This window comes from Pleurodeles waltl, chromosome 3_1 (genome assembly GCF_031143425.1).
Source record: "Pleurodeles waltl isolate 20211129_DDA chromosome 3_1, aPleWal1.hap1.20221129, whole genome shotgun sequence".
Classification (NCBI taxonomy): Eukaryota; Metazoa; Chordata; class Amphibia; order Caudata; family Salamandridae; genus Pleurodeles; species Pleurodeles waltl.
Genome location: NC_090440.1, coordinates 1,431,319,519 through 1,431,343,635, shown reverse-complemented (window position 1 = coordinate 1,431,343,635; position 24,117 = coordinate 1,431,319,519). Strand labels below are relative to the sequence as shown.

At 44.7% G+C, this 24,117-nt stretch overlaps 1 protein-coding gene across 1 annotated transcript in view; it reads right to left on the bottom strand.

Annotated features, from left to right (window-relative positions):
- Nucleotides 1-24,117, bottom strand: part of ZPR1 (ZPR1 zinc finger) — a 60,352-nt gene that overhangs the window by 21,272 nt on the left and 14,963 nt on the right. The window contains exons 5-10 of the mRNA XM_069224953.1: nt 20,878-20,964; nt 19,937-20,059; nt 18,834-18,899; nt 18,500-18,566; nt 17,546-17,616; nt 3,876-3,965 (exon numbers count right to left, since the gene is read on the bottom strand). Of these exons, the coding sequence (XP_069081054.1) occupies nt 3,876-3,965; nt 17,546-17,616; nt 18,500-18,566; nt 18,834-18,899; nt 19,937-20,059; nt 20,878-20,964 (504 nt within the window). The remainder of the gene's footprint in view (nt 1-3,875; nt 3,966-17,545; nt 17,617-18,499; nt 18,567-18,833; nt 18,900-19,936; nt 20,060-20,877; nt 20,965-24,117) is intronic.

Sequence of the window (24,117 nt, the reverse complement as noted above, 5' to 3'; positions counted from 1 at the left end):
AGACAGGGCCACTTCACGACTATGACAACTTGAAGGTTCTGTCTTTGCCTCTGTTGTCTTGCGTCAAGAAGAACAGACATATTTTCAGACTTTACTTGCACCTGTGTTTTTTTTGTTTACTTTTCCCATATTCCATTTCCTACGGCAGTGCAAAAATTTGAAAAATGTGCAGACCTGGGTGAGTAAAAACAATTCACAACTGTGCATACAGGAAACCAAGCATGAACAAGCATGCGTGCATCCTCACAACCTATTATACTTCTCCATAAATGAATAACCGCTGATGTGATCCTTTGTTGATAATTCTTCAAGTACACACACGTTACTCTGCCCGAGACGATTTTTACAAAACACACACCAAAGCAATGCTACTGACAGAGCACTGAACAGCCAAGTGACTGTAGATAGATAATCTGGATTGTTTGACTAATAAAAACCATTGTAATATAATACATACTAAGACGCCAGTCTTGGATGAATGAAACAAACTACAAATGTCAAAAAGGTAAGACCTTAAAATACGTAAAATGGTAGGAGTAGAGATTGATACACCTTCATAATCCACCTTCTCAAAAAGAAGGAAAAACAAAGAACAATCGTATGCAAAAACATGATAATATTTTGAAGAAGAAGAAAAAAAAAAAAAAAAAAAAAAAAACTTTTCCTGAAGAGGTAATGCTGCCTTACACGCGGCCCATCATTTACTAATCACCAACCAGGGCACTCTACGTACTGGTAACTGCTGCTCAACTATTACCCTGAGTCAGCCATAGCCAGCTTCTTATGAAACAGCTGTAAAAACGTCACCCCCCTGCAACAGAATGGAATCGACACGCCCCTAAGCCAATTTATTACTGCCAATCTGCAGGAGCGAACACTGTGAAATAAGAAATACTGTTTTAACAGATTCCTTCTTTCCAGGTCCAGAGACGGGCAGATACAGGGGGTGTGCAACAAAGATTCTCGATTATAGCCACATAAATGTCGGCATTGGTCAGGATCATGTTTTTCTTCCAAGAGGCTAGCATCTTTTGTGTCAAAGAACCCTATACGATATAACCAGAACTGATGTTTTACATGAAAAGACACTTTGTATCCATGTGGGGACAGAGTCAAATAAGACCTGAGAACTGCCCAGGCGTGCCATCTATTGGCCAAAGAGGCTTTGTCTGTGATAAGCGATGGGGAGCGTACGGAGATGTTAACTAATCTGTTAAATGCAGACTTCCCCATGCTACACTTCCATGCCCAGCCTTTGATAACTTGGTTTAGGTAGCTTTCCCAAATTCCTTTTCTTTTACTGATTTGTTGCGACTGCACCTCTTGCCAGCAGGAATAATTTATGGAGGTATTCTCTGTGGTCTGTAGCCTCCAAGATGCTTTAAGGAAGGCCCCCTTACACTGAAAGATCAGATTTTTTTAAGCCCAACTCCAGCTTAACCTGGGCCGGGAAGGCACTCTTCGAAATGTTAACAGCCTTATACACTTTAGTTTAGTAAAAGGATCTCCCGACCCTACAAAACTTCAGTCCCATAGGAAATGGCTGGGAGCAACTGAGCTGACATGACTTTTAGGAGATGAGACAATTTAGGGCAGTCCAACTTTTTCTTGAGCAGCTTGAAGCTATATATTAATGAGTCAAGAGCAGGTGATGCTTCCATTTCAATTGGGGTTCAATATGGACTCCTAGATATTTATATAAGTGCACCACCTCCACTCCCCCCCCCCCAACTCCCAAGGAACTAAGTGAAAGATTTGTGATTTGTGCCAAGGAGCTGCATCAGTTTTATTTTGAACAGTCAAGTGGGAGTGATGGATGCTAAAGTCTGAACAACCTTGCTAACTTTTCAATACTTATTTTCGTTCCAGCAGATTGCTCTGTGTTGTGGGGTGTAAGTCCTTGCAACTGCGAATCATTAATAAGAGTTTACAATCAATCATTCAGCATCATTTTGATTATAGTGATACTGGTTTGCCGACGACTGTAGTACCAGTGACTGGTTAGCTCAGTTTGTTAGCACATGGTGGTAATACTGCCAACGTCACAGGTTTGAACCCTGTATGGGAAATTAAAAATTTTTCCCACTTTTTAGATTTGTGGCACTTTTTTTTTTTTTGTTTAATTTACAATGAAAGGACCATGGAGGTAAAACGCAAATTATATCTCAAGGATGCGATTTAAAGAGCAATGATTAATGCAGGAGAAGAGTTTAAAGCATTAACAACCATTACTCAAGATAAAGTGAAAAAAAAGAAAAACATTTGACCTTGCTTACTCACTTTCCCACTCCAAGTACTTACTTATACTATCTTTAATAGTAATGTTAACATAACACAATATTAAACTAGCACTAATTAAGCAAACAGCACTGGCTTTCGTGTAGTCCATGCATATAGAAATGCACACGATTTATACATTCAAACATGCCAACATTCATGAAAACCTAAGGGAGAGATTGAGGGATCAAACATCAAGAGTAATTAACCACCCTATTGACTTGCATTATAGTGGAGTACCTTTTAAGCGACAGAAGAGTAAAATAGTGTTTTTTCTTTTAATATTTATGAGTCTTCCTCTTAAATCGGGAGTTTTCATATCTATATCACATTGGCATGGATCACACATGCAGGCACATAAGCAGAAAGAAAAAGAAACAGATGGGTCCACACACACACCCCTGCATACACATACACTGATATATATATAATCCTCCAGACATACAGGCTTCCCACTCACACAGACCTACAGTCACAGGGCACACAGACACCAAGCCTAATGCCATCCATGCGCACAAACCACCACCCACCCACGTACACACATTACATACATGCCAACAGATCGGATTCAGATTCACACATTTCTAAAACCAAACAGACCCACACAAGCGCTCACACACCCACTCACTGACTCACAATGGCACTGACACACCAACAGACCAATAGCACTACTCACACACCCACTCAGTCACACACAGTCATTCACACCTCCCCCACACACAGCCACTCACACCCCCACACCAGACCCATAGCGCCACTCACAGGCCCAGTCACAGACCCACACAGGCACTCTCAGACCAACGGAGGCACTGTACACCCACACACAGACACATACAGGCACTCACATACCCACACAGCCACTCACACACCCACTCATAGATCCATACAACTGCTCATACACCCACTCACCAACCTGTACAGCCACTCATACATCCACTCACACACCCACTCACAGACCGATACAACCGCTCATACACCAACTCACCAACCTATACAGCCACACACACCCACTTTCAAAATTTACAGGTTACAGTTAGAAATTAAAATAAATTTGAAAAAAAAGACGTTCACTGAAAAGACCAAAGGTTACAGGGACATTATAGTTAGGAAATAGAACTAAATAATCTTAGAAATTCATTGAAGAAAAAAAACAAAAAAAACACAAAGATTACAGGGACGTTATAGCTAGCCTCAGATTTTACTCATACAAAACCAGAGAAATGGAGAAGTTATGGTTACCTGAGCTAACTATAACTTACGCCCCCGCAATGCACTGCTTGTGACCTCACGTTACATCACTCATAACATGGTCCTCACTTTGCTCAGTTCAGATAATCCACACTCAGGTTTGAACAAAAGTGGACAGTGACAGGCGCTTTGTGGGGCACTGTAATACAAACACACAATAGACCTAGTGACACTGATTGGACTACACACCTCTTTTCAATAAAACAATTAGCATTTTTCCACAGAATACAGAATCTAAGCATCCAAGAATAGTTTATAAATGTATAACTTGACTCAATCATATATCTCCCAATGGAGTTAAGAATAATCACTTGGTATTCTCTCCTAACTTCTGGATACTCAGCTCTTACCTTTAACAAATCTCGAGTCATGTCGGAAGGGTCTTTAATATGCAAGGTTATTCGGGTGCCAAGCGGCTCAATGGCGCCTCCTGATTTCACCTAGAGAGAAAAGATCATCGCCAGAACAGTAAGATGTTTGATAGTCAAACACTTGAAAGAGATCAAGCCAAAGCAAGATCAACTTTTTCCAACTGATTGATCTTTCCCAATTTAATAACTAAGATTCGCTAAATTAAATACATTGTTTTATTCAAAGCTGGTAATTGAGGAGTTTTGTTTTTTACATGAAATAGGATAGAAAACAATAGCAGAATGAAAGCTATATCACAAATCATTAAATTTCCCCTTCATTAGTCACCTGATAGACCTTTAAGAGTAACTATCATTCATGATGCAAGTGGACCCGATTACCCTCTGCCTATGTTTTTGCTTAAGGCTTTGTTCATCCTTATCGAGCTTTGAGTAGTTGACTAGTAGCAAGTTTGGGGGGTTTTGTTCTTCGTATTGGTAAGGTCATCCCATGGCTTTTCAAAGACTAGAAGTTGCCAAAGCTTCCCAAACCACAATGTTAACCCCAGGGGCTCTTAGTTCTTCCAATATAACTATTAACTATCTAGCCGCATCACACATGTGTCACATAAAATCTCCAACAGTGTTTTTTTATCCAAACGTTACCATCCTATGGTATATCCAAAAGTGTCACACCAGGATCTGTGGGTTTTTCAAATCCTAATGCCCCTATGATGTGATTAAGTACCTCTTTCCAAAAGATTCTTAGAAGATGGGCAGCCCCACCATCTGTGTAGCACTGCACCTCTCCCTTCCTTGCAGCTCCAACATTTTTCAGAGGTTGCTGAGTAAATATGATGAAGCCTTTCTATGGTTATTTTCATTTTTCTCATCTCCCAATATATCCCTCACATTTCTTTTACGACTTTACAGATAGCAGTGACTAGGGCCCAGGTGTCCAAGTGTGCCCTTGCAAATGTTTCAATGGGTTTTAGGTCTCATGCCCCTGTGGGTTTATTTGAGGCTGCATGAGCCAATTTCTTAGTTCAAGATACTGTAGTGTAACACTCTGAAACACCACAGTCTCTTTTGCCATCTTCTAACAAATTTATCTTACATAAATATGTCAGACAACTGTGCATTCCGTCTCGCTCCACCATTTAAAAGCTTTGTCCTTATGGCCTGGTGTGAAAGCTGCATTTTCATAAATTTTAAGTGGAGAAAATGTGGTTAAAGTTAACCTTTTGATGGCTCTATCCTAATTAGCCAGAGCTGCTCCCACTGGGGTCTTCCTGTGACTACCCTACCCAAGGGGATAATTTTTTCTGTTTCCTTGTGGTCCACTTGATGATAATCGTCAGGAGAGCTACTCTATAATACTGCAAACTAACTCATTCTTCTCTCTAGGAGATTTTAAAATAGTCACCTTACTTTAGGTCACCTTAGGGTACCTGCCCAAACAAACGTCCACCTGCAGATCCTTTACTTCCCTTTCAGGGATGGTGAAGGGGGTAAGAGTGAAAAAGGTACAGGAGGTGGAGTTGAATATTACTTTTAATGATGGTACAGTTTTCCAGTCATGAAATATATAGTGAATTCTACCTTACTTGATCCGTTTCCCTTTTTTTTCCTTTAGCTCTGATCAAGCGGCCTTATTTCGTCCCTCTAGATTACTGGGTAAAAGTAGGCATAGGAATTTGATTTTAGCCCAGCCTAATGGGAATAAGGGGCTAATCTGCTGTGACATTGTTTGTGAGTGTTAGATTGAGAATCTCTAAGTTTTGGTAGTTAACTTTAAAGCCTCATAGTGTCTCAACCCCATCAAGGCCTCAACTACCGCAATAAGATATCCTCTGTGAAGAGAAAGACCTCATATTGTTCCCCACTGAATGCAAGTCCATGAATTGTATCCTGCTTTCAGATTTCAATCTCTGTGGAATCTACAGCTAAACCAGAGGGAAACTGGAAGAGTGTACATCATTGCCTTGTTCCCTCAGGAGAGTAAAAGAGCACAATGCTAGGTCACTAATGTGAATGGAGCCCTTTAATTTGCAGAGATCCACTTGCTCATCTTCCGGCTCAACCCAATCTCTTTTATTACCTCTACCAGACATTGCCAACTCACTATCAAATGCCTTATTGGCATTAAAGCTCAGGAGGCTGACTGGGGCTTTTCAACATGATACCTTTTGTGTGCCCTCATCATACAACATCCCCACCTCGTCTGCCTTTTTATAAAGCCCACTTGGTTCGCAAGGCATCAGCTTAACCAATCTATTTGCCAGAATCGTTAAAAAGTTGTTAGAATACACATTGAGTAAAAGTATTGGACAACAGACTGCACATTCGTCTGGTTATTTAGCGGTCCTATGAAAAATTGTGCTATCTGCTCCTCTAACAGGGGTAGTGATCCCAAAGACCCAGTCAAATTATTTAAAACAGGCTTTTCAAGGTGTGGTAAACTTCTGTGGAGAAAAACCCCAGGGTTTTACCTGTTATTATTTCCTTAACTTCCGATGGTGGGATAACTGGTAGGGGGCTGTAGGCTTTGTTCCAACAGTGACGTCACAAAAGTATATGGTGCCAACACTAGCATAACAACAGTTTCCATCCATTTTTTTCCAAGCCTTTGAGGCGAGCAGGTGGAGTGGCATCAACAGTAAATAGTGCAGTACCAAACTTGTATTGTAACCACGGATGGGACCTGTGAGGAATCTGCAAGCAGACAGACTATCCACCTAAAGAGGATTACTGCAAACAAGTAACTTTTTCTTCTGATAGATATTTTTACCTGCAGATTCCTCACCTTTAGAATAGATTCCCAGGACGTACCCCTCTAGAAGGAGGGTTGATGGATAATTAGAGGAAACGGTCCTGCAGGGCTGACCTGGCAAAGTGGCCATCCCTACATATTCCGGAATCCAGCTTCGCCAAGATGTATAGGTATGCTGACATAGCTGTCTTGCAGATTTATGCAACTGAAACCTCTCTGACAAGGGTTTAAGTTGACGATCTAAAAATAGTGGAATGAGCCCCGACTCCTGGGGATTCTTTCTTGCCCACGGTATAATAAGCTTTGATGCGAAGAATGATCCATCTGGACAGTGTCCACTTTGCCTCTAATGGAACCGCAGTGCTCATAGATGAGCTGGTCATTCAGTCACATGTTTTTAAGTGCAGTCTAGGTAAGATCTGATTGCCTGCCTAGGGTCCAGTCTATGAAGCCTCTCCTCCTCGTTGTACAGTGGGGCTGGGGAAAGTAGGTTGGTAGGGTGGCTGACAGGCTTAGGTGAAAGGGAGTCACCAATTTACGCAGGAAAGCTGCCCTGCCTCTCAAAATCAATTTGTCAGGGAAAATGAAATGAATAGCGAGCCTGTAACTCACTGACCCATCTTGCCTAGGTGATTGCCACTAAAAACACTGTTTTTTGAGGATTAACATGTGTAACTGGTAACCGTAAAGGGGCTCAAACTGCGACCCCCATCAAAAATGTCAAAACAAGATTAAGGTCCTTATGGGGGCACAACAAATTGAGTTGGATACAATGTAGTCAATCCTTTGAAAAAATACATCACAATAAGGGATTTAAACAGGAAAGGAAGGTCTGGGAGACTGAGGAACATTATCAACACTGCTAAAGATATTTTTACAGTGCCAACCACACACTACCTCTAGTCTAGAGAAAGTCTAAACTACAGTACCTGTGACAGACGATCCTGAAAAGGGTCTACTTTGTTGTCTGCTCACTGCGAAACAAAGCTGTTTCATCTCCTAGAGCACACAAATTTAGTGGGGGTGAGAGATGGAGGGAGGATTATGTTTACCACCTCTGATGGAAGCTGAAAAGAACTTAGGTGTCCCAGCTCAAGCCAAAGTTTGAGCCCTCAGCAATTGGGGTGCATCATCATTCCCATGGACAGAGAAGGTACAATTTGAATGCCAGCTTGAACAGGAGACAGAAGGAGAAGCACTGAAGGTCTGCTCACCACATCTTTCTTGTGGAATCAGGGGCAATTAGATACACTTGGCCTAATCTTGACTAATCTTCCTAACAATTTGAGGAATCAATGGTCCAGGTGGAAAACTTATATTGCAGTTGGGAGCTCCACCTGAACTGATATGTGATCAACAAAGGCTCCCTATATCCCGGATACAGTAGGATACAGAACTGGTAGCATCAAGCATTATCAGAAGAGGCGAACAAACCACGTAGAGAGTTCTCCACAAGGCAAAGATATTGTGATCTACTTTCTGTAGATGTCAGCATAATGACTGCCGACTAAGAGCCTGGCAGCTGTGTGGCTGTCAACCATCACTTGATGGTTTGCCCAAGACCACAGCCTCAATGCCTTAAGCAGGGGAATCAAGACCGACTCCCTTTTGTCTGTTTACATATCACATTGCAGCAGTATCGTCCATCGAGAATTGTATGGACCTACCTCGGATGAAAGGGAGGAACGCCTTGCGAACCAGCTGATTTGCATGCACTTCCATCGTGTTGCAGTGAATCACCCGTTTCTCTGGTGATCAAAGGCCCATGATTGTCAGGTCCTCCAGATGACTCCCATCTCCTTGATGCCAGCAATAGTCTGAGGTGGAGGGAAGGTAGGGCGGATGGCAGTGTCCTGAACAGACTCTAGGAAATGGAGGCATTTAGAAACATTCAGGTGAAATTTGGGCCTGCTGGCTGAAAAATCCAGGTTAAAAATTAGCATAACTGTCAGCTGCAGATGATGTGTCACCACCGCTGATAATCCGGCTTGGATCACGTAGTCATCCAGGTACGCAAAGTTTGGTATGCCTGAGTTTCTGAGATAGGCCGTGTAAGAAATGGGCTACTAGTTGAGAGGGGTTGAACCCCACTCAAATAATACACATAATCATTGTCTGGTTGAACCAAAAAAACTCACTAAAATAACCTGCGCTTAACCCTCTGGTAGCTTGGCCCAAAGCAGTCAAGTCTTAACCTAGAGGCAATGTGTAAAGTATGTAAGCAGCATTCAAACAGTAATTAAGTGAAAACACAAAACGAGCAATCCCAAACAAATAAATAGAGTCAATTTTAACCAGAACACAAAAAATAAAATAAAATAAATAAGTCAGTAGAACCATAGATATACATTTATTTTTTGAGTTTCAGGTGAAAATAATACCAAAAAGCACAAATCGCCACTTAAGGTTATCTGATTGTGCTAGACCGGGGAAGTCGTAAGTTCAGGTCGAATGCAATGGAGCATGGGGTCTAAATGGAGAAAGTGCCCAGCTGGCTGATGCTATTGGGAATCACAAGGATGAGATGTAGCCTTACTCCCCTTGGAGCGTTCCAGGGACGAGTCAGAGTCAATTTGTTCCCAAACAGGTGTGGTAATTGTAGAGGAGAGCCATCAAGATAGCATGAAGATCAGAGGAGAAGTCAGAGGCTCAAAGCCAACATGTCGCTGCAGAGAGACAGAGCTACCCATGCCACGGAGTCTGAAGTGTCCAGGCAGGAAATTATAATGCAACAAGATTCTTTATCCGTCTTTCAGAATGTCCTGCAAGTCAGTCCCTCATGACATAAGGGACAATGGACAGGGAGATTGGGGCTAACCAGCAAGGTCATGTCCCATAAGGTATTGCTGGACTGCACCAAGAGACAGGCAGCATTGGGGGAATTGGAGTGTCATGCTGAAAATGTTTTCTTTCTCCACACTTTCAGGCGTTTTGAACCCATATCAGCATGAGAAATGTGCAGATAGATTGTCCAAATAAGCAGGATGCTTTAATAACCAAGCGTTCAGGCAATGGGACTGCAGAAAGAAAATGTCAATCTCCCGGTGCAGGACGATAGTGCAGGGCCACCAGCCTATTGACCACAACTGGCAATTTGGGCTTCTTCCAGGCTGCCATGACCAGTTCCAGCAAACCCTGTTTAAAGGCAAAAAGGGGTTCTGATCAAGGTGCAGATGGAAGGAGAATCTTAGTGAGGCCATTCATGTTGACATCCAGTGTTGGGAGCTGCATCTCCAGCACCTCAGTAGCATTTTTAACCACTGAGTGAAAGGACATCACTTGTGGGGAGCTCCATTTCTGGAGGTGGTGTCAGTCCACTAGCCATTTAAAGTCATGAAAGCTTGGAGGTTTGTTCTCCCCTACCATCAATGTTGTAAACAAAGATTAAAAGGATCAAAGTCCGGTCCAAAAAGGATGTGGATCCTGTGCGTGAACTCTGAATCCTTTAAGCATCTCTGGGCCTCCCTTATGGGCATGTTTTAATGTATGGTCTCAGGAACATAAGACAATGGTGCCGATGTGTCTGCATTTGGTGCCAGAGACAGAAGCACTGGTGGCTTCTGTGGCTGTGGCACTGCATGGTGGAGTGTTGAACAGAAAGATGGGAAGGGGGTTACAGGGAGTCTGTACCAGAGGACAGAGGGCATTTGAATCGGGCAAAAGACATAAACATGGGCAGGCCTCTACCCAGAGTGTGCACCAGATGGAAATGTGGTCCAGGAAAAAATAGCACACATGGCATTAAGGAACGCTGCCAGGTTCGAGCCTAGAGTCAGAAACCCTGGGTAAGAGGGTAACATGGTGTCAGTACTGGGAAATCGGGGAACAATTTAGTCTGAGAACCAAAAAGGCAATGCAGGAGGTGATCAATGTGGTTTGAAGAAGCTGGTGCGAGCCTGCTTGGAGAAGGATCTGCTGCCTCCATAAAGACCAACTCCAGCTCAAAGATCGAAGATCCTGTTTGAGATGGATGGTGTCTTGGAGACTTACCTTTTGTGTGCTTATGTTTTTGTGCTGATCTGCTAGCCCAGAGAATGCAAGAGGACGGTGACCTCGAGAGCGTCCTTGACTAACTGCTGCACATACCATTATGATTTATTGCCATGAACAATTAGGCCTCACGCTCTTTGATGGTTTTCAGGTGCACACTTAGGGAGGTTCGTAGGACCAGGAGTTATGGTCTAATCCTACACAACTGAAATGAAGGTCAGTAATCAACATCTGTGCCCCCACCACTAAATTCCCTACATGGCTTTAAGCCCAAGTGCTTCTTAGGAGACATTATACAGCAGTAATTTAAGTAAACTTCTGTTAGGAAAACTCACAACTCTCAGGAAAGAGCAAGCTCTGGGTCCATGTCGAAGATGAGGGGAGGAAAAAAAAAAAAAAAAAAAAAAACCAGTACGGACGCTGTTCAATCAATCAATCAATCACTGCATTTGTAAAGCGCGCTACGTACCTGCGAGGGTCTCAAGGCGCTGGGGAGGGGGGGTGCTACTGTTCGAAGAGCCAGGTCTCGAGGAGTCTTCTGAAGGCCAGAAGGTCCTGGGTCTGTCGTAGGATGGTGGGGAGAGTGTTACAGGTCTTGGCGGCGAGGTACGAGAAGGATCTGCCGCTGGCGGTGGTTTTTCGGATGCGGGGGACTGTGGCGAGGGCGAGGTTGGCTGAGCGGAGGCTTCGGGTGGGGGTGTGGAAGCTGAGTCGGTTGTTGAGGTAAGTGGGTCCGGTGTTGTGCAGTGCTTTGTGTGCGTGGATCAGGAGCTTGAAGGTGATCCTTTTGTTGACGGGGAGCCAGTGCAGGCCTCTCAGGTGGAGTGTGATGTGGCTGCGGCGAGGGACATCGAGGATGAGTCGGGCCGAGGCGTTCTGGATGCGTTGGAGTCGTCTCAGGAGCTTGTTTGTAATTCCTGAGTATAGGGCGTTCCCGTAGTCGAGTCTGTTGGTGATGAGGGCCTGGGTAACGGTTTTTCTCGTGTCGAGGGGGATCCATTTGAAGATCCTGCGGAGCATACGGAGGGTGTTGAAGCAGGACGCGGAGACAGCGTTGACTTGCCTGGTCATGGAGAGAGTGGAGTCGAGGATGACCCCCAGGTTGCGTGCGTGGTCCGTGGGTTCCGGGGCTGTGCCTAGTGACGTGGGCCACCAAGAGTCGTCCCAGACTGATGGGGTGGGTCCGAGAATGAGGACCTCCGTCTTGTCTGAGTTCAGCTTCAGTCTGCTGTCCTTCATCCAGTCGGCTACGGCCTTCATTCCTCGGTGGAGGTTAGCTTTGGCGGTGTGGGGATCTTCGGTGAGGGATATGATCAGCTGGGTGTCGTCGGCGTAGGAGATGATGTTGAGGTTGTGTTGTCGTGCGACGTGGGCGAGGGGGGCCATGTAGATATTGAACAGTGTCGGGCTGAGGGAGGATCCCTGTGGGACGCCGCAGATCTCAATGGTTTTTGAGCGGAAGTGTGGGAGGGGGACGCTCTGGGTTCTGCCGGAGAGGAAGGATGTGGTCCAGACCAGGGCCTCCTCTTGGATACTGGCGTCATGGAGGCGTGCTGATAGGGTGCGGTGGCAGACCGTGTCAAAGGCTGCTGATAGGTCCAGGAGGATGAAGGCGGCTGTTTCTCCTTTGTCCATCAGGGTCCGGATGTCGTCAGTGGCGGCGATGAGGGCGGTCTCGGTGCTGTGGTTACTGCGAAAACCGGATTGGGAAGGGTCCAGGATGTTGTTGACTTCGAGTTAGTGGGCCAGCTGTTTGTTGACAATCTTCTCGGTCACGTTTGCCGGGAAAGGGAGCAGGGAGATGGGGCAGAAGTTCTTGAGGTCCACCTTGGGCTTCTTCAGAAGGGCGTTGATCTTGGCGTGCTTCCAGCTTTCTGGGAAGGTTGCTGTCTCGAAGGAACAGTTGATTGTTTTCCGGAGGTGGGGCGCGATGGCTGCGCTGGCTGCGCTGGCTTTGTTGAAGACGTGGTGAGGGCAGGGGTCCGATGGGGATCCGGAGTGGATGGAGTTCATGGTTTTGATGGTGTCTTCGTCGCTGACGCTGGACCAGACGGTCAGGCGACTGGTGCAAGTGGTAGTCGCAGGGGTGGTGGACTCCGTGGTGGGTGTGGGTTCGGGGTTGAAGCTATCGTGGATGTTGGTGATCTTGCGGTGGAAGAAGGTGGCCAGAGAGTCGCACAGGTCTTGAGATGGCGGGATGTCGTTGGTGATGGAGCTGGGGTTGGAGAGTTCTTTCACAATGCTGAAGAGCTCTTTGGTGTTGTGTGCGTTGTTGTCTAGGCGGTCCTTGAAGGCAGTCTTCTTGGTGGTCCTGATGAGTTGGTGATGTCTGCGGGTGGCGCTCTTGAGGGCTGTGTGGTTGTCTGGTGTTCGGTCGTGGAGCCATTTCTTCTCCAGCTTCTGACAGGTGTGCTTGGAGATCCGGAGGTCCTCGGTGAACCAGGCGGCTTTCTTGTTGGTGTGGTTGGTTGTAAAGGTCTTGAGAGGGGCGAGGGTGTTGGCGCAGTCGTTGATCCACTGTGTGAGGTTGGTCGCGGCGTGGTCTCAGGGCGAGGGCGGTAGTCAGTTGGTCCTCGGTGACCTCGCCCCAGCGGCGGTGTGGTAGCTGTTGGGTGCGGTGGTGTGTGGTGGGTTTTCTGAAGGTGAAGTGGACGCATCTGTGGTCGGTCCAGTGTGGTTGAAGGACACGTGGGGGCTTGCGGAGAAGATGGGGTCAAGCTTGTGTCCAGCGGCGTGAGTGGGTGTCGTTACGAGCTGTTTGAGTCCGAGGTTGGCGATCAGGGCGGTGGAGTTGGCGTCGTCGTTGTTCGAGGTGGAAGTTCAGGTCCCCAAAGAGGATGTAGTCCGTGGAAGTGAGGGCGTGGGTGCTGATGAGGTCGGCGATGTTGTCACTGAACTGTGGGCGTGGTCCGGGAGGTCTGTAGATGAGAGTTCCTCTGAGGGTGGTGTTGGGGTTGGTGTGGATCTGGAAGTGCATGTGCACAGCGGTGGTGAGGGTGTCATCGGAGTTTGTTGAGATTTTGATGGAGTCTTTGTGGATGATGGCGATTCCTCCTCCCACTCCGTTGGTGCGGTCTCTGCAGGAGATCTTGTAGCCCTGTGGGATGGCTATGGCGATGTCTGGTGCTGAGGTGGCGTTCAGCCAGGTCTCTGTCAGGAAGGTGACGTCGGGGGAGGTGGAGTCTAGGACGTCCCAAAGTTCAATGGCGTGCTTGAGAGTGGAGCGGGTGTTGAGGAGGATGCAGCGGAGGTGGTTGGGTTCTCTGGCTGGTGGTGTGGAGGGTTGGATGCTGGTGAATCTGCAGTTCTGGCAGGTGAAAGGCCCCTGGGTGCGTTTCGGGGTGGCCCGGTAGCAGGGGTGGTCTCGTCTGGTGTTGAGTGCGTGGAGGGTGCTTGCGTTGTAGTGCAGTCTGGCGTTGCGGGGGTGCGGGTTCCAGGGGTTCTGGTGCTGGGTGCGGTCCAGGTGCGGACGGGTGCAGATGGGCTTGCCTTAGGCGCGCCAGCAGCGCGCCCGCTGCGTGGCCTCCATATGGGGGAGAGGGAGGGTGGAGCAGCTGGGAGCGGGGCGGCCAATGGGAGTGAAGGGGCGGGGCAGCAGGGGCTCAGCAGCAAGGAAAAAACCCGGGGGAAAACCTGGGGGAAAAACGGCGGGAAAAGACGGCGGGAGAGGGACAACAGAGCACAGGGGTACAGAAAGCAAAACACAGGGGCACAGAATGAAAAAACGAAGTGGCACAGAAGCTAAGCGCAGGGGTACAGAAAAAAGGCAGCGAGTAGTCAGGCGGCAAAAGCGGCAACGGAGGTTCAACCCACGGGGGGCTGCATGGCAGATGGGGGGGAGCGACCTGCCTGGTGACTGGGGTGGGCTCTATACTGTTAAGATGACATCACCCGGCGTCACTTCTAGCGTCGATACAAAGCCAATGCCCCTCTATCTGAGATTTCAGAGCACTTTTCTGATCCAGTCGGACATCTGTGATTATTCTATGGGTGAGGAATCCACAGGTAGAAGTATCCATCAGAAGATGAAGTTAAAGGTTTGCTACAACATATTAATACCTTTCGTGCTACTGAGACCTCTATTAACTCTCATTTTCTGATGAATGTTAAACATTTTTAAAGTTCTGCATCATCCAAAACAAAATACAATATCCTGGAGGATCGGATTTCAAACTCAATATCAACCTCCTCCTACTCTGGAAAAACCTCAAAACCCACTGTCAAAACCTTCCATAGAAATTAATCTTATTCTCCTACTAATTGGTAACCAAGCTCGCATTTTGCCGTTCCTCTTTTCACATGAAGTGTTATGGATCCTGCATCCCACGGGGCTAGGTCCACACAGGGCAGATATCTTTAATTTATAAAATAAAAACTCCTGAAATCATCACCTAGGTTTTCTGTGATAAAGACCACTATCATGGTCATGCTTTGTTTTTATTTTGTTTTTTGTGTTGCAATTTTTTTTATTGATTATATTGGACAACAATTCTAAATAACTACACATAACAGGACACAGCATAGTGACAAAATCATAGAAGGGCTATGAGGAGGTGGGTAGGAAGGGGGCGAGGGGAATGGGGGGGGGGGGGGGGGGGTGGAGGAAAAAGTACTGTCTGTAGTGAATGAAAGTAAAGGTCCTGGGGAGGATATGGTTCCAGCATGCCGATTAGAGAAGAATGGTGGTGCAGAGGAAAAGGGGGGTGAAATCACATCAAGTAGGGGTACTGCGATGTCAAAGGAAACGGGTGATAACAGCTAGGGACTTAAAGAGGGCGTACAAACCGGAAACTGGGTCAATAATGTATAGGGGTGTATAGATGCGCAGTAAGATCATGATGGACAGAAGTAAGAACAAAGCAGTCAGCTTCCGGATGGGTCCGAAGGGGGGTGGTTGGGTGAGGAGATGAGAGGTTTTAGGAAAGAGGAAAGGCAGAGGATGGGCATATATAGAAACACATCGGCAGATGAGGATACAGGACTAGAGGGGGGAGGGTAGAGGGGAAAAGATGGGTATAGCGGTGGACATCCGCGCTGTCACATAACACTTTGTATAAAGGGAGTTTCAGATGCCTCATTCTAGGAATTATCCCTGATGAAGGGAGCGTAAGTTTGTGCAAATAACACTGACTGGTCTTGGAGGCCGTATAGGACACATTTATGGGTAGCAGTCTGGATCATTGCCACTCAATTTCAAGCTGAAGATGAGTTTGCCAATTGATGCGAAGACTGTAAAGGAGAGGCTGCAAAAAAAAGATGATCATTAAGGACACCGTAAAGACCCACCTTCAAGCCTTTGAGGCATCCCCAGATCTTAAGATAGGACACCACAGCCGAGCATTGCAGATTCCAAGAACCGGCACCCAAACATCAAGATAGACAGTGTTGCATTTGGAGATACTGCCATACCTGCTGGAGTTGAGCTCCAAATTCTTCTTGCAGGCAAGGAATTACTTAATTCTTCCATCAGACGGGAGATCTGGTCAAGGCTGTGGTACCAGCTATGCGCCATTGTGTCCAGTTGAGGATTTCTCATCAATGCGCAGGCTTTCATTTACCTGCAGTGGGCCCGCTCATGTAGACAGAGATGCACGTGAAGATGGAGGTGCGCCTTACACCAGGCTTTATGCATGGCCTGAATCATTGTTTTGATAAGGCAAGACTGAGAAGGGCTACCCTTTTATAGGAGGCCACGGCCGCTCTGACTAGACATTAACTGTCATTCAATGGTGTGTATGAGTATGTGTGCAAGTGTGTGTGTGTGCAAGTGTGTGTACGCAAGTGTGTGTATGCAAGTGTGTGTGTGTGTACGCAAGTGTGTGTGTGTGTGTGTGCGCAAGTGTGTGCGCAAGTGTATGTGTGTGTGTAAGTGTGCAAGTCTGTCTCTCACTCTCTATATTATTATATATATATAAATAAATAAAAATGAAAGTCCTTTGCGAAACCTGAAAAGCCACGGCATAATGTTCTATTGATGGAAGCCAAAGGCCTCCGCACCATAAGCTTGCTGAAGCTAGACGAGGGTGGGAGGTACTTCATAGGAAGGCTCAAATCTCTGTGTCTAAGAGGCGAAGTATCGACAAAGGCAGCATGCCCAGTACATTTTTGAATCACGGCAGCACAACCATACACACTGTGTGTACACGTCCCCACATGGAGAGCCTCAGGCGTGACCACTTCTTGAAGTTAAGCCTCATGCGGGCCATAAGGGGGTCCAGGTTGTCTGCCACCATGCGGTCCAGTCCCCTATTAACGAGGATTCCCAGGTATTTTAAATATGACCATGTACCCCGAAAAGGACACTGCACACCTCAGGGGTGCACTACCTATGCTGTAGTCCCTAAACCTACATGCCCTACCATATACTAGGGACTTAAAGGTAGGTTGATACAGACAATTTTAATTAGCCTAATTTGCATATCCACTTTACACAGAGCACTGGCCCTGGGACTGGTAAGCAGTACTCAGGGTACAGCCAAGAGGCATTAACCACCAATATCTGTCCAAAAGGTTTGGGGGGTGACCCAGACAAAAAGGAGGACTTTTCTACACCTACACTGTAAATCGGACATGCAGCAACAAGAGAAGTCTGGAATGTGTGAAAGCTGTAGATAACAAACTGTAGAAATTGATCCAGCAGAGTGGTGCAAAGGATTCTTTATCCGTCTTTCAGAAGGAAGATGGGCCACCTCAACTTAGTCACTGCCCGAAGTCACAATGGCAGAAAAAGAGGTGGCCCCTCACCCATCCTAGAAATCTAACCATTCACCTGATCTGAAGGGGCAATGCAACAGGGTAATGCACTAGGGCCTAATGTTTCAGAGTTCAGGTTGTGGGCAATTCCATGCCTGTAGCTCGGACAAATGGAGCACACTAATTGACTGAAAAGTTTGAATCTCTAGCTCACCTCATTGGTCCGATGTCCACAGGCATCACAGTTCGTTGCCATAATGATCACCTCCTTAAAGTGTGGAATTTCTGGGGCAAAGAGAGTTAAGGAAACAGTTCTTGGATCTCAACAGCACAGCTAACTGAAGAACAAGGCTGCAAAAAGAATTCAAACTTGAGGACGACTCTAGAAGGCAGACACAAGAGGGCAGCTGTACAACACCATCAGAGCTCTACTTGGTATGAAAAGATTTGTAAAGGTTATGTTAAGATGTCTTAACCAACACGGACATCAAACAATGGACAATTACTTTCATGAAGAACACATTAAGGGCAGGCTGAGAAACACACCCTCTTGAGCACTGCAGGTCCCAGTCTGACAACAACCCAGTGGTTTAAAAAGAATTGGAAAAGACAAACAAAAATGTTCTATGAGATTATAATACAAGCTAGGACTTAAATAGGAGATCGAGCCACACTTGCTCTCAATTCTCCCTAATGTATTGAGATTCAACTTTCTGGTTGGTCAAAATGAAGAGCAATGCCCTAGTTCAGTTCACTGCCTACCAGAAGCACTTTGCCAATATCACTTCACTCATCATAGCCGAACACTTTATAGGCCCTACTATTCACTCAAGATTTCCAAACCATCCCATTGGCATAGGTAAGCATAGGCCATAACTTACTATTATCCACAAGGCACATCATAGATCGAACTATCACACTCCTCAAAAATCACACACAGGACCCCAATGGCATTGCTTAAGCAACCCCTTCCCAGCAGAGGAATGCTCCAGAGGAATAAAGGATGCAAAATCTTGACTTGAGCTTCAAAGCAACAGTGCGTTTGATGTAGAAAACACAACTGTAGCTGTACGCTACACTCCAAAACAGATTTAAAACTTTGTATTCATTATTTGGCATGGCATGAGGCATTATGTGCATGTTTCCAATCATATTTCTCAAAGGATACGCACTAGCTTCATATTGGTGTTAGCTGGGGAATTGCATTCAGGGCAATTAGTTCCAAACTGCAACACCTAAACAAAAAAAGAGAAGACAGTCAGCAATCCCATGGACTCGTGCTGTAGATCGCAATGAGGAATCATGTCTGCTACAGATTGCCACTGGGTTGTCAGCACTAGAGGCACAACTTCCCAGGTTCCCAGGCAAAGTTCCCCATCTTTATCCCTTGCAATTATTGTTTGTCTAGTCGTATACCCATGCAGGCACAACTTGAATGCCCAAAAAGGGTGACTAACAGAAATGACCAACTTGAGGCAAACATTGGTGAAAGTGATCCGTACCTCATTTCTCAATTCATCCAACGTGGCAGGTTGAGTTTCTTCTGGTTCGGCTTCATGATCCACTGGCTAAAAACAAAACATTTGGAGTTGATTCATCAAGCACTACACTGTTTCTAAAAACTAACAAGGAATTTAAGTATCTTGCATCTATACATTTTTCTATATGTTAAAAATGACAATAGGTTGTACAAACACGCATTTACAAGCATGCGTTTTGCACTTACCTCATTGAACATCAAAACAAACAACAACGTTTCACTCTCAAAAAGATTTCAACCAAGTGCATTAAATTCTGGTGCAAAAAGTACTTTAATGTAGAGAAGAGGCTTGGAAAATGCAGGAAATGGAGAACTTAAGTCTCCTCCACCTCGCACCCTTTTTATGCACTAGCCAGATTGATACCTCCAGAAAACCCAGAAAAAAGTTTATAAAAACATAACAAATCCAACCAAAGCCAGATCCAAAGAGCAGACTCCGATCTGCAAACCTTTCTTAAAGTACTGCCCAATGTGACTCTTACATCACACAGCAGAAAGCCTCAATTCCCACAGTACTGCCCACTACACCTTTGAACCGTGCAACCTGAAAGCTTGAATATAACTCCATGAACACTACATGTTTTAACATTTAGATCCAACCGCTGTAATATAAAAGAACCCCATTCCTACATAGTCGCACCTCAGGCACTTAAGCAGCCGTTAGGTAATAGTATATTTTTGTTCAGTGACATTCAACAGTATCGCTCCTCTTTTCAGTATGGTGAACCGGCAACCAACCATGGTAAGTTTCAAAAAGGCTAATACAAAATGGACTACTTAAGAAAAAGAAAAAAAAAACATAAGATAGGGAGTGGGAAGTGCTTGCATCACATGTCTCAAGGATCAACATTTACAAAAAAAAGTAGCGCCTTGACTAATAGTAGCATTTGAACACAACTAAAACAGAACAATCCAATTGCTGTCAATGACACTAATCTCAGTAGAAACGGTTTAAACAGTAGTTGTAAACCTAAAATCAGCCTCCGTGTTCGAATTCAGCCAATGCTCACTAAAGCCAGGCACTGACACACGTGGCAAGAGTCACCTTCAGCGACATCTGCTTACCCCGAGACCTAGCATAGTTTCCTGCTCTGTGGTTCGTCGATAGTGAGTCACACTCAGGGCCTCATCTTTTTGAGGAAAGGACGGATTTTCCACAAAGCTGTTTCCTGAAGGATCGTCTATTATCTGGTTGAAGTTAGAAAAAAACACAAGAATCATCAACACACAGATTGCAGTCCAGGGAATGCCAGAGTAGTACCAATTGTTATAAATTCCTTCACTTTGGAGCTCCTTAAACACTTGTACCTGCTGCTAGACTTGTTGGGTCTTCAACTGTTAGAACTTAAGATTAATCTCTTTCTATTTCTCAAGCTAGTTTTACAGATTTATATTTTTTGGAAGTACTAAGCGAGAGCTCAAAATTCGTAAAGCAACTATATCAGAAAATCTGTAACATCAATGTACCATAAATAAATACCATAGTATAAACAATTTATTACGGGACACATTTATTTAGTGATCTTGTCACCATGAGCTTTAAAGTATCATGTGTACATTCAGGCTTACTGACTACCAAACAGTCTACATAATGAAATGTTTCAATGCAATCACAGACCTGGTTTTTGTGTAAGGAGAGGTACACATGGATGATTTCTGATCACTTCCTTTTCAGGTTCTCTTTATAGTGGTCAATTATTCATGTGGGAATGCTGTAAAAGGGGCATATTACATGATTCATTCCAAAGTGTTAAACTCAGAATAGAAGGCATTTACCACACTCTGTAAATACATGGGTATCAATATTTAATGAATGCAGTAAATACCACACCCTATCCTGACCTGCTAGGAATCACTGCCTTTGTCTCTTCCTCCATAAATGATTTTAGCTCGAACTGTAAAATCTGTTATCATCTGTATGTCAACAACAGCCTAGAAATTACCTTATAGAACTGTCAACATGATTTGAGCTGTGCGCACCCTCCATTCCTTCAAACTCCACTTACCAAAGTGAATGGTGAATCAACTTCTTTCAGTTTCGCCAACTTTGCAATGAACTCATCAATTTTACCGGCAACATCTTGCTCCTTCTCCTGTGAACAATAAAGGTTTGTTGTTAAACAAAGTACTAAACGTTGACGACACACCATGCTGAACTCCATCTATTGGTGTTGTTGACAGTAAGCCTGTACAATCTTACACAAAATGTAAATCATATCACAATAGAAAATACTGTACTCAAGGCAAACCGATCTAACTTTTTACCCCAATGACACAACAAAGACAAAATTCTGGCCCTCTTGTTTGAAGATTCTTCCAATGTCACATGCCTTCCACCTAAAGTCCGACCACTTCTCCATCTCTTCCCACATTTTGGTCTACACACCCCCATAGTGGTTTCCCAATGAAAGAAAAGCATGATTAATCTGCTAATAAAAGTATCTCATGACCTACTTATGAACCTACAGCTCCGTAACTAAACTAAACTTCTCTGTAGGGATAATAACTACAATCTTTAATAACAACCTAAATCAGACAAGTATTGAATGACTCTACTACTGCTAGATATCCCCACCTATTTCACCAACAAGATAATATCCACTTGAGAAACTATCAATTCTGTTCCTTTCGATAATGTATCTCTATCACAAAAAACTGCTAATCAATGGGATGCCTTCGACCTTCATTAACACACACGATCTCAGTTACATCATCAAAAATCTCAGTCCTACAAGTTAGTTTCCTGAATACCAGAACGAATGAATCATCAAAACCCAATTCTGTATCTTCAACACGACCTTGCAAATTAATTAACCTGTGACCCAAGGATTTTTTTTAACTCAAAGCACAATCTATACCTGGGATAGCTTGCTTTCTAACTATAGTAATGGTACAATGAGATGTGTGGTTATCCACAAAACATCAGTCCGAGCCTATGAACAGCCAATTACCAACTATCAATTTGAATCAACTAACAATCAGAATTCTGTTCATAATTTAGAACCGAAACAACCACTCTACAAATATGGGATGATGTCCACCACATACTCGAAGACTGACTCCTGCTTACTCATTCTTCTGGGACTATCAGGGCCTCCGATATGGTAAGACCACTGCATACCGAGCAACACTTTTAGAAGACTACACAGTCTTTCATGGTTATGTCATAGGCTGGTTTTCCTCTTTTTCCAAATCAAAACAAAGTGGTAAAGTTGGATAATTTTACCCCCGGAAGCACACCTACATCTTTTGGTGTTCCTCGGGTTTTGATTCTAGCCCTTAAGCTGTTCAACGTGTACATGGACCTAGAGAGTTTGATCTCTTAGAACTTAGATATCGCAATACAACAATATATAGAAGACACACAGTTGTATTTAAGAACCTCTCACCTCAAGAACCCACTCACTTTCAGCTCATGCTTTGAAAAACTCAACAACTGGATGGTGCTTAATTTCCTGAAGCTGACTGCACAGATTTGAACTTGTCTCACTTAAATGCAAAAACAAATCTGATGATTCAGTGTTGAATATTCTGGGAACTGAAGACTTCTTACCATTTCCCTACTCATTAAAATAATTTCACTATTAACTTCACCTTCACCCTCATACTCCAAAAGAATCAAGTAGCAAATTCCCAAATGTCTGCTCCAGTCACTCTAAAATGTCCAGCATCTTCCCTCCTATGATAAACTAACCTGCTATCAAAGCTTTGGTCATCTCAACGACATGCTTTGGCAATGACATATTAGGTGGTGGCCCATATTCTTCTTTTGCCACTACTTAAGGCCCTTCTTCCCTCTTCATTCCAACTGGTCACAGACAGGAAAAAAGTCAGCCAAATGACACAATTTTTATGAGATTTTAATTTGGCTTCTTTGTCCTGCAAGGATTAGTTTCAAGTTGAGTTGCCTTATCTATAAAGCCTGGTATTTTGAATAAAACATCTCCAAGCTTGTTATTACCTCAGAGAGTCAAAAGGATATGAGAAGCTGTACCATCCGACAGCTGGAATTCCTGGTTTCAAAACAGCCAATGCTTGGAAACAATCCTTTTCAGAGCGGTCGCCTCCGTTTGGTACTCACTGTCCACCGAGATAAGAGCTGCACCGTCTCTACTCACATTCAGGAAACATCTAAAATCTACCTATTTGACCTTTTACCGAACTAATATCAAACTACCTCACCTGTTTGCTATGATAAATGGCTGATATGGCCTGTTACGGACTGTTTCTAGCCTATTATGCAGGCCATTACTGACATTTCTCATGTATGCCGAAAATTCCTTACTCAAGTATGTAGGAGGCTGGACTGGCTTGTAGTGAGTACCAAGGGGCACTTACACCTTGCACCAGGCCCAGGTATCCCTTATTAGTGTAGAGGGGTGTCTAGCAGCTTAGGCTGATGGAAAAGGTAGCTTAGCAGAGCAGCTTAGGCTGAACTAGGAGACGAGTGAAGCTCCTACAGTACCACAAGTGTCACTTGCACAATATCATAAGAAAACACAATACACAGATATACTAAAAATAAAGGTACTTTATTTTTATGACAATATGCCAAAGTATCTCAGTGAGTACCCTCAGTATGAGGATAGCAAATATACACAAGATATATGTATACAATACCAAAATATGCAGTAATAGCAATAGAAAACAGTGCAAACAATGTATAGTCACAATAGAATGCAATGGGGGCACATAGGGATAGGGGCAACACAAACCATATACTCTAGAAGTGGAATGCGAACCACGAATGGACCCCAAACCTATGTGACCTTGTAGAGGGTAGCTGGGACTCTAAGGAAACAGTGAGGGTTAGAAAAATAGCCCACCCCAAGACCCTGAAAAGTGGGTGCAAAGTGCACGTAAGTTCCCCAAAGAGCACAGAAGTCGTGATAGGGGAATTCTGCAGGAAAGACCAACACAGCAATGCAACAACAATGGATTTCCAGACGAGAGTACCTGTGGAACAAGGGGACCAAGTCCAAAAGTCACGATCAAGTCGGGAGTGGGCAGATGCCCAGGAAATGCCAGCTGTGGGTGCAAAGAAGCTGCCACCCGATGGTAGAAGCTGTGGATTCTGTAAGAACGACAAGGGCTAGAAACTTCCCCTTTGGAGGATGGATGTCCCACGTCGTGAAGAGTCGTGCAGAGGTGATTTCGTGCAGAAAGACCGCCAACAAGCCTTGCTAGCTGCAAAGGTCGCGGTTAGGGTTTTTGGATGCTGCTGTGGCCCAGGATGTCGCCAATTG